This window comes from Mobula hypostoma, chromosome 10 (assembly GCF_963921235.1).
Source record: "Mobula hypostoma chromosome 10, sMobHyp1.1, whole genome shotgun sequence".
Taxonomy (NCBI): Eukaryota; Metazoa; Chordata; class Chondrichthyes; order Myliobatiformes; family Myliobatidae; genus Mobula; species Mobula hypostoma.
Genome location: NC_086106.1, coordinates 15,998,718 through 16,012,689, shown reverse-complemented (window position 1 = coordinate 16,012,689; position 13,972 = coordinate 15,998,718). Strand labels below are relative to the sequence as shown.

The following is a 13,972-nucleotide window of genomic DNA, read 5'->3' as shown; positions in this document are numbered from 1 at the left end:
ATTAAATCTCTACAATGTGGTTAACTCATACCGAAAAAAAGATTATTATCAGAAATCCGTCTATTCTGTTTTGACTGAGAATGCAAGTATGGAGAAATATATATAAATGCAGAAATGTTGGAAATTAAAAACAAAAGCCAAAAAAATGCTGGAAATATTGAGCAAGTCAGGCTGTATCTGTGGAAAGAGAGTTAATGCTTCTGGTCCTTTGTTAGAACTCAAAGAAACCTGAAATGCTGAGTGTCTCTTCTTCCCACAGATGCAGCCTGACCTGTTGAGTATTTCCAGTATTTTCTGCTTTTGCTGTACAAATATCAGGGCACGGTCTGGCTTTTGTTAACATGTTTAAAACTTCTTATGTAGAGATTGCTAAAGTAGGCTGAATGAGAGATTTTATTTTAATTGCTTGAGATTGGTTACAACTCTGTTGTGAATGAAGGGAGCGTTAATTCACCCTTTCCATTAAACCCACAGTGGGGCATTTTAACAAAAGTTGCAAGTACTTTAAAAAATATTTGACAAAGTGATTATACAAATCCACACCTTTTCTCAGTTAGAGCCGTACGACTAAAGTGAAGAATCAACTGGTGAAGTGGATCAGGCTTTGACTCTTTTGCCTCTTCTTCTTCCTCTTCCTCTTCACCCGATTTCTATTGATAAATCAGCCACAAAGCACAGCAAGCTTGAATGAAGAGCTAAACAAACTGCATCAGGCTCCAGTATAGAACTTCACACACACACACACACACACAAATACATGCAAGGCCTTTGTTATGCAGTACTCTGTAAAAGTCCTCTTGCATTCCTGATCCACATTTTAATTAGATCATTCAGTTTTACGAGCTCTTGGGGAACTGTTTCAAAATCTTGCAAACTCAGATTCTGCATTCAGTCAAGTAAACCATACTCATTATCTGCAGTATGTTACATAAATTGCTGTATTTTCCTATTTCCTAGGCAGACATGACCTACATGAAGTGAATATTTTTAATAAACATGCATACACCGCAGTTAATACACTGTTAGATTCAGCAGAGGAAGAATTACTTCGTGAGGCAACTTTATACATAAAATTCTAGAAATACATCCTAAGCAGATGTATTATTTTATAAAAAGTTCCTACTGTATCTTTGCAAAATGGTTATTCAATTGGATGGATTTCCTGCAACATTTCTGGACCTTCTTCTGTTAGAATAGGTTGACTGCAAATAGGTCTCATATTTTAATTGGTTAGATGAGCAAAGATGCAAGTCCTACAAATGTCCTCAATCTTCCAAAATGCTCATTATGTTATGTGCACCTGTTGGGGCAAATCATTCTGGAGTATCATCAGGTGGATGTGGACAGAGTGGGCAGATCATGGCATTTTTAGCATATAAAATTAATTAAAAGCCATTGCAACACTTTTTCAGAACAAACAGTGAACACCAATTTAGAACCTCATCAGTATTACTTAATGAATTACTTGCTGGTTGATTTCTTCCATTTATTGGACCTTTGCCTCTTGCCCCTTCACCCAGCCATGGTGATAATGCAATAAAACTCAGATAATTCACTAGCCTTTTGATCGGGTATCCTGTTGGCTTGATACTTAGATCACTTGATAATGTTTCCCACACTCCATTTTAACTCACCAGGGCTCCAGGGTCTTCACTTCCTTAAAACTCACCTGAAGTCCAGTCCCCAACTTCCTTAAAATTTACCAGGGCTTCAGGTCCTGTGCTTTGTTAAAACTCACCTGGGCCCAATTCCTGTGCTTCTTTAAAACTCAACTGGGTCCAGTTCCTGCGCTTCTTTAAAACTTACCTAGACTCTATTCCTGCATTTCCTTAAAACTCTGGAAAATTAGTCTGGAAAATTTGCCAGTTGAGTAACACCAAAGTCTTGAAGGTGCTGGATTATCAGAGCCTTACAGTGGTAGGCATTATCTTTGTATTTCAGCATAGCTGGGAGAATGAAGTGTATAAACTACTGTACTGGAAAAAGGAGCAGGAAAAATAGCTCCCAGAAGGAAGGAGAGGGAAATTACCTAAAGCCTGTTTTTAAGAAATAAATGACAGTAGATTTTAACAAATGGCAAAGAGCATTCATGAAAAAATATCAGACAGAGTATTACAAAAGGGGAATTTGGCTGGTCACCTAGTTATCAGGATACAAAATGAGAAGGCTTGAGAGAATATGGCTGGGATAGAATTTGTACAAATTGCTGGAAAAACTCCCCTCGGTGTTTAATGTGGAGAAGACCATGGAAGCTGATGAACTGAGGAAAATGAGTTGTGATGTCTTGGGCCATACATAAATGACCAAAGATGAGGCATGGGCAGTCCTAAAGTACATTAATATCCCGGGCCTGACCAAGTGCATTACTGGTCCTTGTGGGAAGCTAGGGAAGAAATTGTGGAAATCCTTGCAGAGATATTTGCATCATTTTTAGCCATGGGTGATGGAGGTGGGTGGGAGTGGCTGATGTTGTACCATTATGTAAGACGAGCAGCAAAAACAAGCCAGGGAACTACAGCCTGGTGAGCCTGATTAGAGACATTTCAAATAAGGATATAACTGAATAAATTCTTTGACAGTCTTCTCTCCTGGTAGGATTGGTATTTAGTAAATTGCTTTGTTATTGTCACATGTACTGAGGTACAGTGAAAAGCTTGTCATACAGATCAAATCATTACACAGTGCATTGAGAAAACAATAACAATAAATGTGTTTCTTCTGCCTTTTGGGAGAAGAGAGAAGGGAGTAGAGAGAATTTCTGGTGGGTGGAGTATTTCATTCTGCTGCTGCTTCACTGAGGGAGTGAGAAGTAGAGATAAGACAAGTCTCTGCAGTCCTTTTTTGCTCACGCTCAGAGCAGTTGCCATACCAAGCTTTTATGCATTCAGATAGGATGGTTGCTTTCTATGGTTCCTCTGCTCACTTATGCTTTTTTTGATCAACTCCATGTTCAATATCCTCTGGGATTACGCAGAAATCCCGCAAACATGGTGGCCTTTCCTCCTCATTGCAGACGAAGGCAATGGACTAAGAAGATGCAAAACTTGCTGGTCTTTAGTTAGCTAAACGTACCACTTCTCTTTGCCTTCCTGGATGGTCTTGCCTAATGGCTGAAACATCACAGTTGTTTGTCACAAACATGAGAAAAATCTGCAGATGCTGGAAATCCAAAACAATACGTACAGAACGCTGGAGGAACTCAGCAGGCCAGGCAGCATCTATAGAAAAGAGTAAACAGTCGATGCTTCAGGTCGAGACCCTTCGTCAGGACAGTTGTCTGTTGGTGACTTCCTTCTCCCTATCTCACTTTTGGAGCTATGGATGTTCAAAAGTTCAAAGGTTCAATTTCAGAGAAATGTATACAATATTCCTCCTGAAATGCTTTTTCTTCACAAACATCCACAAAAACAGGAAAGTGCCCCAAAGAATGAACGACAGTTAAATGTGAGAACCCCAAAGTCCTCCCCGAGCTTCCCCCTCCCGCACTTAAGCGGCAGCAACGATCCTCACTACCCCCCCAGCAAAAGAAGAACGCACCACTACCGAGCACAAGCGTGAGCTAGGTGATAGCAAGACACAGACTTGCAGTTACCCCAACGACTATCGCATTTCATCTGGCATTTGACAAACAGCAGGTTCTCTCTCTCCCTGATATGGGAGAGGGAAGTGTCCCCCATTTTCACAGCGAGCAGCAGACATAACAGCAACCCGCTGGATTTGTGGCCATCATCTATCTGATGAATGCAGTTAATCTGCTGTAAGCATTGTTGGCTTTGAACGATTGTATGCTGCTGGTATAGGTGTACTCCAGGACCTCTATGTCAGTGACCTTCTCCTGCCAGAAATTGCTGAGATCGCGTCTGCAGCAACAAAGGTGGAAACTCCTCACACTGTGCATGTCATCCAGGCCTTGCTATTACATAGGAGTGTATGAAGACGAAAGCTTGGTGGGCTCACAGTATGTTGTTCTCCATCCATATACTTTTGCTCGACTTAGGCTTAAGTCAATTGGGCATATTGATTTAAGCATCAGTTGACAGGCAACATACACAAAATGCTGGAGGAACTCGGCAGGCCAGGTTGCTAATTGGAGCCCACATGTGTAAGTCATCAGCACCCTCTGGCAACACATTAATGCTGTCCAAGGCTCCTGTGCCATGATCCTCCAAGAAGAGCACAACCTTGTCACTGGGTTTGGAGGCTTGCATACCTCAATGACCTGGAGAGTCACTTATGTTGGCTGGAGTCAGGGCTTTATGCTTTGGCTCTTGGTAGGGTCACCCATGCCAAACAGGTCAAAGGGTAAGAGTGGCCCGCCAGTCCTCCAGGTTCAGCAGCTCAGCTCAGGACTAACAACCCTGACTGGTAAAACAAAATTACTATGGACTATCTTTTACAAGGTTGCTGCCAGCTCAACGCTCAACCCAGTACAGATGGAGAGTGTGCAAGGAGCCGGCCGATTTGGAATCCGGGACCACTCACCTCAACGTCCGGTGTCGATGTCACTACACCACCGGCCGGCACTTTATAGAAAAGTTAGAGGAGAAAAATATGCCATGTGCTTGGATTAACCATGCACGTCAATATGAAATGACACACATTTAGCTCCTCAAATTTTTTTTTTGTCACTGACTTACCCTATGGAGTAATTAACAATGCCAATTAACCAACAATCACAGTTTTAGCGTTTGGGAGGAGTCCGGAGGAAACTCGCCCAGTCACGAAGACATGGTGCAAAGTCTGTGGGGATGGCACCATGGGTCAGGACTGCATCCAGATCCCTAGAAATATGAGGCAGCAGCACTAACTGTGTCTCACCATTCAACAGGGAGGAAGAAAGAATTGTCCCAATTTTTTAACGGTATGAAAGTGGCTGTTATTTTCTGCAACACATTATTTGTAAAACGATTTGATTTGAAATGGAAATAGGTCAACAAGTAGAAGTTCAGAGCTACAGCAGGATCTGGATCAGCTGGAAAAGTGGGCCAAGGTATAGCAGAATGAATTTAAATCAGACAAATGTGAAGCGATGTAATCTTTGGGAAGTGAAAGAGTGAATGATGGTGCTGTACACAGACAGACCGAGAGGTACATGAACTACTCGGTAGAGAAGGAGGTGAAGAAGGTGTATGACATAGGTACCTTCATTGGATTGTACTGAGTACAGGAGTTGGGATGTCACATTACAGCCATATAACATTCTGGGGAGATGGCACTGGGACAATCGTTTGCAGTTCTGGTCACCATACTGTATGAAGGATGTGATTAAGCTGGACAGGGTGCAGAAGAGATTCAGAAAAACGTTGCCAAGTCTGGAAGGCTTGCATTGGAAGAGGCAATTGGATAGGCTGGTATGGGGGAAATTAGCCAAAGAAAAATTGAAATGGCATGTAATAAGGGCAATGTTACAATAATGGTCAGGATTTCAGTATGCAGGTAAATTGGGAAAATATGGTTGTCACTAGATCCCAAGGAAGGGAATTTGCAGAAAGCCTTTGAGATGGCTTTTTTGAGCAGCTTGTGGTTGAGCCCAGAAGGCGATCAGCTATTCTGGATTAGGTGTTGTGCAGAAAACCAGAATTAATTAGGAAATGAATGGTAAAAGAACCCCAAGGAGGCAGTGATCATAATATGATAGAATTCACCCTGCAGTTTGAGAAGGAGAAGGTAAAACTAGATATACCAGTGCTACAGTGGAGTAAAAGGAATTACAGGGGAATGAAAGAGCAGCTGGCCAAAATTGATTGGAAGGGGACACTAGCAGGGATGACGGCAGAACAGTAATAGATGGTGGCCATGGGGGAAATTCGGAAGGTGCAGGAAAAATATATCCCAAAGGTAAGGAAGCAATCTAAAGTGAGGATGAGGCAAATGTGGCTGGCAAAGGACATCAAAGACAGCATAAAAGCAAAAGCGAATTACCGGGAAGTTAGAGGATTGGGAAGCTTTTAAAAACCAACAGAAGGCAACTAAAAAAAACTTAAAAGAGAGAAAAGATGAAATATGAAGGTACTGTAAAATTGCCAAAAATATCTGAGGGTACCAATATTTTTTCATATATATGAAGAGATATGAAGACTGTATCCCTTGGAGTTTAGAAGAATGAGGGGAGACCTCATAGAAACATTTTGAATGTTGAAAGGTATTGACAGAGTGGATGTGGCAAAGTTGTTTCCCATGATGGGGGAGTCTAGTACGAGAGGGCATGACTTAAGGATTGAAGGGTGCCCATTCAGAACAGAAATACGAAGAAATTTTTTTTGTCTATGGAATTTGTTGCTACGTGCAGCAGTGGAGGCCAAGTCATTGGGTGTATTTAAGGCAGAGATTGATAGGTATCTGAGCAGCCAGGGCATCAAAGGTTATGGTGAGAAGGCAGGGGAATGGGACTAAATGGGAGAATGGATCAGCTCATGATAAAATGGTGGAGCAGACTCAATGGGCCGAATGGCCGACTTCTGCTCCTTTGTCTTATGGTCTAGTAAAAAAGTGGCAAGAGTGGATGTTGGACCATTGGAAAATGATGCTGAAGAAGTGTAATAGGGGACAAAGAAATGATAGATGAACTTAGTAAGTCTTTTGCGTCAGTCTTCACTGTGACAGACACTGGCAGTATGCCAGAAATTCGAGAGCGTCAGGGGCAGAAGTAAGTTACTATTGCTAGGTGCTTGGGAAGCTGAATCGTCTGAAGGTAGATAAGTCACCTGGACCACATGGGCTGCACCCCAGGGTTCTGAAAGAGGTAGCTGAAGAGATTGTGGAGACATCATTAATGATCTTCCAAGAATCACTAGATTTTGGAATGGTTCCGAAGGTCTGGAAAATTGCAAATGTCCACTCCACTCTTTAAGAGGGAGACAGGCAGAAGAAAGGAAATTATAGGCCAGTTAGTCTGGCTTTAGTGGTTGGGAAGATGTTGGAGTCCATTATTAAGGATGAGGTTTCAGGGTACTTGGAGGCACATGATAAAATAGGCCAAACTCAGCATGGTTTCTTCAAGGGAAAATCTTGCCTGACAAATCTGTTGGAATGCTTTGAGCAAATAGCAGGCAGGATAGGCAAAGGAGAGTCAATTAATGCTGCTTTTTTGATTTTTCAGAAGGCCTTTGACAAGGTTCCACACATGAGGCTGCTTAACAAAGTAAGAGCCCCTGGTTTTACGTGAAAGATACTAACTAGTATGGGCAGAAAATTAGCTGATTGGCAGGAGGCAAAGAATTGGCATGGGGTGGGGGGCTTTTCTGGGTAGCTACTGGTGACAAATGGTGTTCTGCAGGGGTTGGTATTGGGACCACTTCTTTTCACATTATATGTCAATGATGTAGATGACAGAATTGATAGCTTTGCAGCCAAGTTTGTAGATGATACAAAGATAGGTGGAGGAGCAGGTAGTATTGAGGAAGCAGGCAGTCTGCAGAAGGACTTGGACAAATTGGGAGAAATGGGCAAAAAAGTGGCAGATGGAATGTAGTAAGATTATGGTTATGCACAGTGGTAGAAGAAATAAAGACATAAACTATTTTCTAAATGTGGAGACATTTCAAAATCAGAGGTGTAAAGGGACTTGGGAGTACTTGTGCAGGATACCTTAAATGTTAACTTGTAGGTTGAGTCGGTGGTAAGAAAAGCAAATGCAATGTTAGCATTCATTTCAAGAGGGCTAGAATATAAAAGCAAAGATGTGATGCTGAGGCTTTATAACACATTGGTTAGACCACACATGAAGTATAGTGAGCAGTTTTAAGCCCCTTATCTAAGAAAAGATGTATTAACATTGGAGAGGGTCCAGTGGAAGTTCGTAAGATTGATCCCAGGAATGAAAGGGTTAACGTATGAGGAGCATTTTGATGGCACTGGGCCTGTACTCACAGAAATTTTAAAAAATGAAGGGGGATCTCCTTGAGACTTATCGAATATTGAAAGGCTTAGGCAGAGTGGAGGTGGAGAGGTGGAGGTGTTTCCTATAGTGGGTGAGTCTAGGAACAGAGGACACAGCTTTGGAATAGAGGGATGTCCATTTAGAACTGAGATGAGGAGGAGTTTCTTTAGGCAGATGGTGGTGGATCTGTGGAATTTATTACCATGGATGACTGTGGAGATCAAGTCATAGAGTGTATTTAAAGCTGAGTTTAATAGGTTCTTGGTTTGTCAGGGTGTCAAAGTTTTCAGGGAGAAAGCAGGGGAAAGGGATAGTAAATCAGCCATGATGGATTGGTGGAGCAGATACAAAGGGCTGAGTGGCCTAATTTTGCTCCTATGTCTTATGCTCTCTATTTCCTGGAGCAGGGGAGTCTAGAACTACAAAGCATAGGTTTAAGACAGTAGGGGTAAAGATTTACAGTAACCTGTTTCTCCACACAGAATGTGGTGAACATATGGCAGGAGCTGCAAAGGAAGTGCTACAGGTAGGCACAGTTATGTTTGAAAGACATTTGGACAGCTACATAGATAGGAAAGGTTAGAGGGATATGGACCAAATGGGACTAACTCAGGATGACATCTTAGTGGCATGGACACGTGAGAATGAAGGGCCTGCTTCTGTGTTGTATAACTCTCTGACTCTAGTTATGGGAATAGTGCTCCAATAACAATTTTTAAAAGACACTTGGGCAGGCACATGGATAGGAATGTTTTGGAGGGATATGAGCCAACTATGGGTAAATGTTTGGAGGGAGAAGATGGCGGCGTGACACGGCCATTCTGAATTGATATCGATATGTGTTTACTAGGGGGCCGTGCACAATCCTGATTTGATGGAGACAGCCGTGAGAAGCACGGAGGAACACCTGGAGAAACTTCTGAAATACCCGCTTCGCTGCCGCTGCTACTGTGCGATCGAGAATCTCCGGAGGGGAAGGCCCCAAATCGTTGGCCTTGCCTATTGCCTGTTGCTGGGGTCGGGGTCGAAGCGCTCGGCAGAGATGGTGCTCGGTGCTCGGTGTTGGAGAGCTGGTTGGAGGCTCGGAGTTTTCGGACGGACTCAGAGTCGGACTGTGGTCGGATGCTTCCGGGATGCTGCATCAGCAAGTTTGCGGCGCTGGAGGTTCACCGTCTGCGTGAGATGATGAGACTTTCGAGAGACTTTGAGACTTTTACCATGCCCATGGTCTGTTCTTATCAAATTACGGTATTGTTTTGCACTGTTGTAACTATATGTTATAATCATGTGGTTTTTGTCAGTTTTTAAGTCGGTTTGTCATGTGTTTCTGTGATATCATTCTGGAAAAACATTGTATCATTTCTTAATGCATGCATTACTAAATTACAATGAAAGAGGACTGTGTGTCCTCATAATCTAATCTAATCTAAATGGGATGAGTTTAGATGGGCATCATGATTGACATGGACTGGGTGGGCTGAAGGGCTTGTTTCTGCGCCTTTCATACTGATAGGGGAGGGAAATCAGTCAGAATCAGAATTAAGTTTATTATCATCAGCATGTGACGTGAAATTTGTTAACTTAGCAGCAGCAGTTCAATGCAATACATAATCAAGCAGAGACCAAAATAATAATAATAAATAAAATAAAAATAATAATAAACAAGTAAATCAATTACGTTATTTGCTAATAGGTAATACTTAATAGGTACTGTATTTGCTAATGGCATCCTGTTCAAGGTTGCTGTAGTTATGGAGGATAAACTGCTCGACATGGAGGCTGGTGCATTAGAAGGTGAAGGCAGGGAACCATTACTCTGGTTAGGAGAGGAGCAGGTGAGAGTAGAAGTGGAAGAAAGAGGAAACAGAGTTGACAGCAATATTAACTGTGGTAGAGGACAGTCCTAATTAAAGAATGTGAGAATGAGAGCAGGGACGATGACTCTGTTTCGCTGTTGAAAGCTGTGCCATCTGAGTAAATGGCACCTTCTCCTGGTAAGTCTACAGTGTCCCTTCTTCCAACTGCTTAAGGTTCTAGGATGAAAGTTGATGGACAATTTCTTCGCATAGTACATGTTTATGTACATCACTACAGGATTTTTTTTTTGCAAAGCTCTATTATTTGTTTGACTTCTTGATCTACCATAGAGCAGTTGCAGAAATTATAGTGCATCCTCTTTCTAATGACATGCTTACACAAGTTGGCTATTGGTTGCATTTAAGTAACATCATTTGGCATGCAACTTAGAACCACATCATTACCATGATCTGCCACTTTGAAACATGCAATATGCAAAAAAATGTGGACTGCAGTTGGCTCTGAGGTGCTGTAGAGGAGCGAAAATATCTTTATAGAGGGAGCAGAGGTGGAGAGAGTGAGCAATTTCAAGTTCTTGGGTGTTAACATCTCTGAAGACCTGACCTGGTCCCAGCATATCGCTACAGCTATAAAGAAGGCAAGACAGCGGCTACATTTCATTTGGAGATTGAGGAGATCTGGTTTGTCACCTAAAACATTTGAAAATTTCTACAAATGGACCATGGAGAGCATTCTGACAGGCCGCATCACTGTCTAGTATGATTGGGGGGGGGGGGATGGTGGGCTACTGCACAGGATCGATGTTAGCTGCAGAGAGTTGTAAACTTAGTCAGCTCCATCATCGGTACTGGTCTCCATAGTATCCAAGACATCTTCAAGGAGTGGTGCTTCGAAAAGGTGGTGTCCATCATTAAGGACCCCTGCCACCCAGGGTATGCCCTTTTCTCACTGTTACCATCAGGTAGGAGGTACAGAAGCCTGAAGGCACACACTCAGCATCTCAGTAACAGCTTCTTTCCCTCTGCCATCTGATTTCCGAAAGGACATTGAAACCATGAACACTATGTAATTACATTTTTATTTTTGTTTTTGCACTACTTATTTAACTATTATATATATTTATTTACTGTAATTCACAGTTTTTTTTCCTTATGTTATCATGTGTTGCAATGTACTGCTGCCGGAAAGTTAATAAATTTCATGACTATGCCAGTGATATTAGACCTGATTCTGAATGCCAGTGTGGGGGAATTCATTAATGAGGGCGCAGAAGAACATCTCTGTAGCTGAGAGTGAGACAGTAGAATGGTGTAACAATGTTCTGGAGGAACTGAGTAGGTCATGCAGCAACTGTCGGAGGAAAGAAATTGTTGACAATTTAGGTTGAAACCTTGCGTCAGCACTGATGCTGCCTGACCCGCTGAGTTCTTCCAGCACATTGTTTGTTGCTCCAGATTCTGGCATCCGCAGTTTCTTAACTCCCTAGTTACAGGATCAGGAACATTCTGAAGGACAGAAAGCTTCAAAGAACTAGTTCTGCAGAGCGAATTCAGAGAGATAGACAAAAAGTAAAAAATAAAATTGAACTTCTAGGGTTCTAATCTCAGGATTACATCTTCTGCTATTTGCTGGTGAGGGTAAAATTAGGATAGGACAGATGAATGGCTAACTGAAGAGCTGGTACAAAGGGACAGAGCTTTGGGTACTTGGATTACTGGGATAACTTCTGGAGCAGGTGGCACCTGTACAAGGGTACACCTCATTTGAAAGGGAACTTGGGAGCATTTACGTTAATTTTAAATTAATTTTATTAGCCACAGTCAAGGTACCAGAGTGTGGAGGATGGATAATGTTCCTTTATTACTGCATAATAAAAGGAAGAACTCAGGTCAGAGAAGCTTATGTAAAATTGAGGAAAATTCCAAGGGAAAGAAGTTGGAAGTCAGAGAGCAGCCTTGTGGATGACCCCATTCCTCGCTGATTTCACCCACTGAAGCTTTGAGATTGGAACACTGAGACAGCAGACGGTGTGTTTGCTATTGGCCGGCTGCTGTCAGAGGTAGGCCTCTCTACTTAAGCGATTCCCCCCCTCCCTCCTTTGATGGAAAGTGAGAGCCTGTCAGTTCTCAAGATGGGGAGGCTTGGAGAGGCAACATGGAAGATTGTAACATTGGAACAGCAAGCTGCTGGTCTCCACCCTTGTTGTTGCAAGAGCCACCTCTCTCTCCCTCAATGCAGAGAGACAGCCTTTCTCAGATACTGAAGTGCTGGGTAATGGACTATAGTTTTGATGAACTCTGGATCGGGGTCACTTTTGGGGGGGGGGCTTCTGCTGTTGCTTGGGGGGCATGATGGTTTGGAGCTTCTGCTGGTGCGAGTGGAGGGGATGTCGATGTTTTTGCTGCTGCTTGTGTGAAGGGAAGGGGAAGGGGGCTTTGATGTTTCTATCGTTTATTCTATGGGGTTTTTTGTTTCGTGGATGTCTGTGAAGAGTAAGGATTTCAGGTTGTATACTGTATCCATTCTCTGATAATAAAATGAACCTTTCAACTTTTGGGATGACTTTTTTTATACATTTTAACTGTTTCCATAAAACTTCAGCTAATTAGAGCAGTCCCTTAATTGGGCCAAAATATACTAGTCCCAATGTGCCCAATTAAATGGAATCCACTGTGTGTGTAAGGTATTATCTATCTATAGCTAGAAACTGGGAATGAAACATATATTCCAAAAGCAAAATGCTTCAGGTGTTAAGAATGCAAAAAGCTAAAATGCTGTAAATAAAGAGCCTCATCTGTGGAGGGAGCAGCAGAGTTCATCTCTTATTTTGATGAACTATCACTAAAGTGAAGAACCATCAGCCTGTAATATTAACTCTGACCTGCAGAGGGCAGTACTTACTGTTTTTCTCAAGCATGATTTCCACAGCTAGTTATCCATTCCGCATTCTTTTATAAATTGGAACTTAGTTGAAAGCCGTTGAAACTAGCAAGATATGGGAATTGATGTCCCACATGAATTAGTGCTTGGGCCGCTATTGTTTATTATTTTCAGAAAACAATAACTTGGAGCAACTCGCACACATTGTTGCAATTTAGAGCTGTCAGTAGCTCATGACTGCAATAAAATACTGGAAACATTCAGAAGCTTGTTGAATGGGGATCTAATCCGCAGTTAGATGATATTTTAATGAATAGGTGATACATTGTTGATGGAAGAACAAAAGACTTTGGAAAATAAGTACCCAGTAAACTGGGAGAGGGGGAGAGGGGAAGAGGGAACTGAGGCACAGTACGATCACCAATCACCATATCTTTTGGATTTTGGAGGAAATTGGACCTTCTGAAGGAATCTCACACAGTCACATGAGGACATACAAACTCCATGCAGGCAGGATCCGATGTCAGAAGTAAACCTGGGTCTTCGGCGTGTGAGACAGCAAAACTAATTGCTGTACCACCACAATGACATTATTATGTCCACCATATGCAAATTGTTCTTCATTTTCATTATCTGATTCAAGGGTGTTCATTTCCCAACATCATCATTCGTTCATCGATTTGGTATCGTTACAAAAAGGGAGGTACGGTGGTACAACAATGTTTATGGTACCCAGGAAAGATTGACCAGGCTGAGGTATGAAGCTGTTTGACCAGAGGGAGGTTATGGAAATGAAAAGTTTTGACAGGGTGGACACGCCAATGTTTTCACTGTGGGGATACCTGGCGTAAATGCAGGATTCACCAATAATCTAATTCAACTAGGCATTTACAAGGAGAGTGATTAGAATGCAGGAAACAGTACAGGAGGTAACTGGATCACCTGACAGTGGTGCATTTAAGGAAATGCAAAACAAAGACAAGAGAGAAAATGAAGAGGGGTGTGAGGAGGTTCCATTGAAGCATAATTACTTATATTTGTACTGTTCTGTACTGCAACTACTGTAAACTATGCAAAACTTCCAGGCTTGGAAATCTTGCTATGGGTTAGAATGAACTTCCATTATACCATTTAAGCCAAGGAGAAGCATCTAGTATGGAACAGATTCAGATACCCACTGTTCTGATCAAGAGCTATCGATTTAAGATTCTTACATGGTGTTAACACAACAGGCTCAAAGTCAGCAAAACAAAATAGCTGGTAATTTACTGCAGACAGGGGAGTGGTGCACATGTCCTATTTACATCATTGGTGCTGACGTCAAGAAGGCTGAGAGTTTTAAGTTCCTACCTTTTTCAACCACATAGGTGACACGGCCAACAAAGTCTCCATGTC

General features: G+C 42.2%; 1 protein-coding gene across 8 annotated transcripts in view; it reads right to left on the bottom strand.

Annotated features, from left to right (window-relative positions):
- Positions 1 to 13,972, bottom strand: part of LOC134352669 (ryanodine receptor 1-like) — a 581,514-nt gene that overhangs the window by 117,643 nt on the left and 449,899 nt on the right. For all 8 annotated transcript variants that reach the window (XM_063060038.1, XM_063060039.1, XM_063060041.1 and 5 more), the window contains one exon: positions 544 to 650. In XM_063060038.1, coding sequence (XP_062916108.1) covers positions 544 to 650 — 107 coding nt within the window. The remainder of the gene's footprint in view (positions 1 to 543; positions 651 to 13,972) is intronic.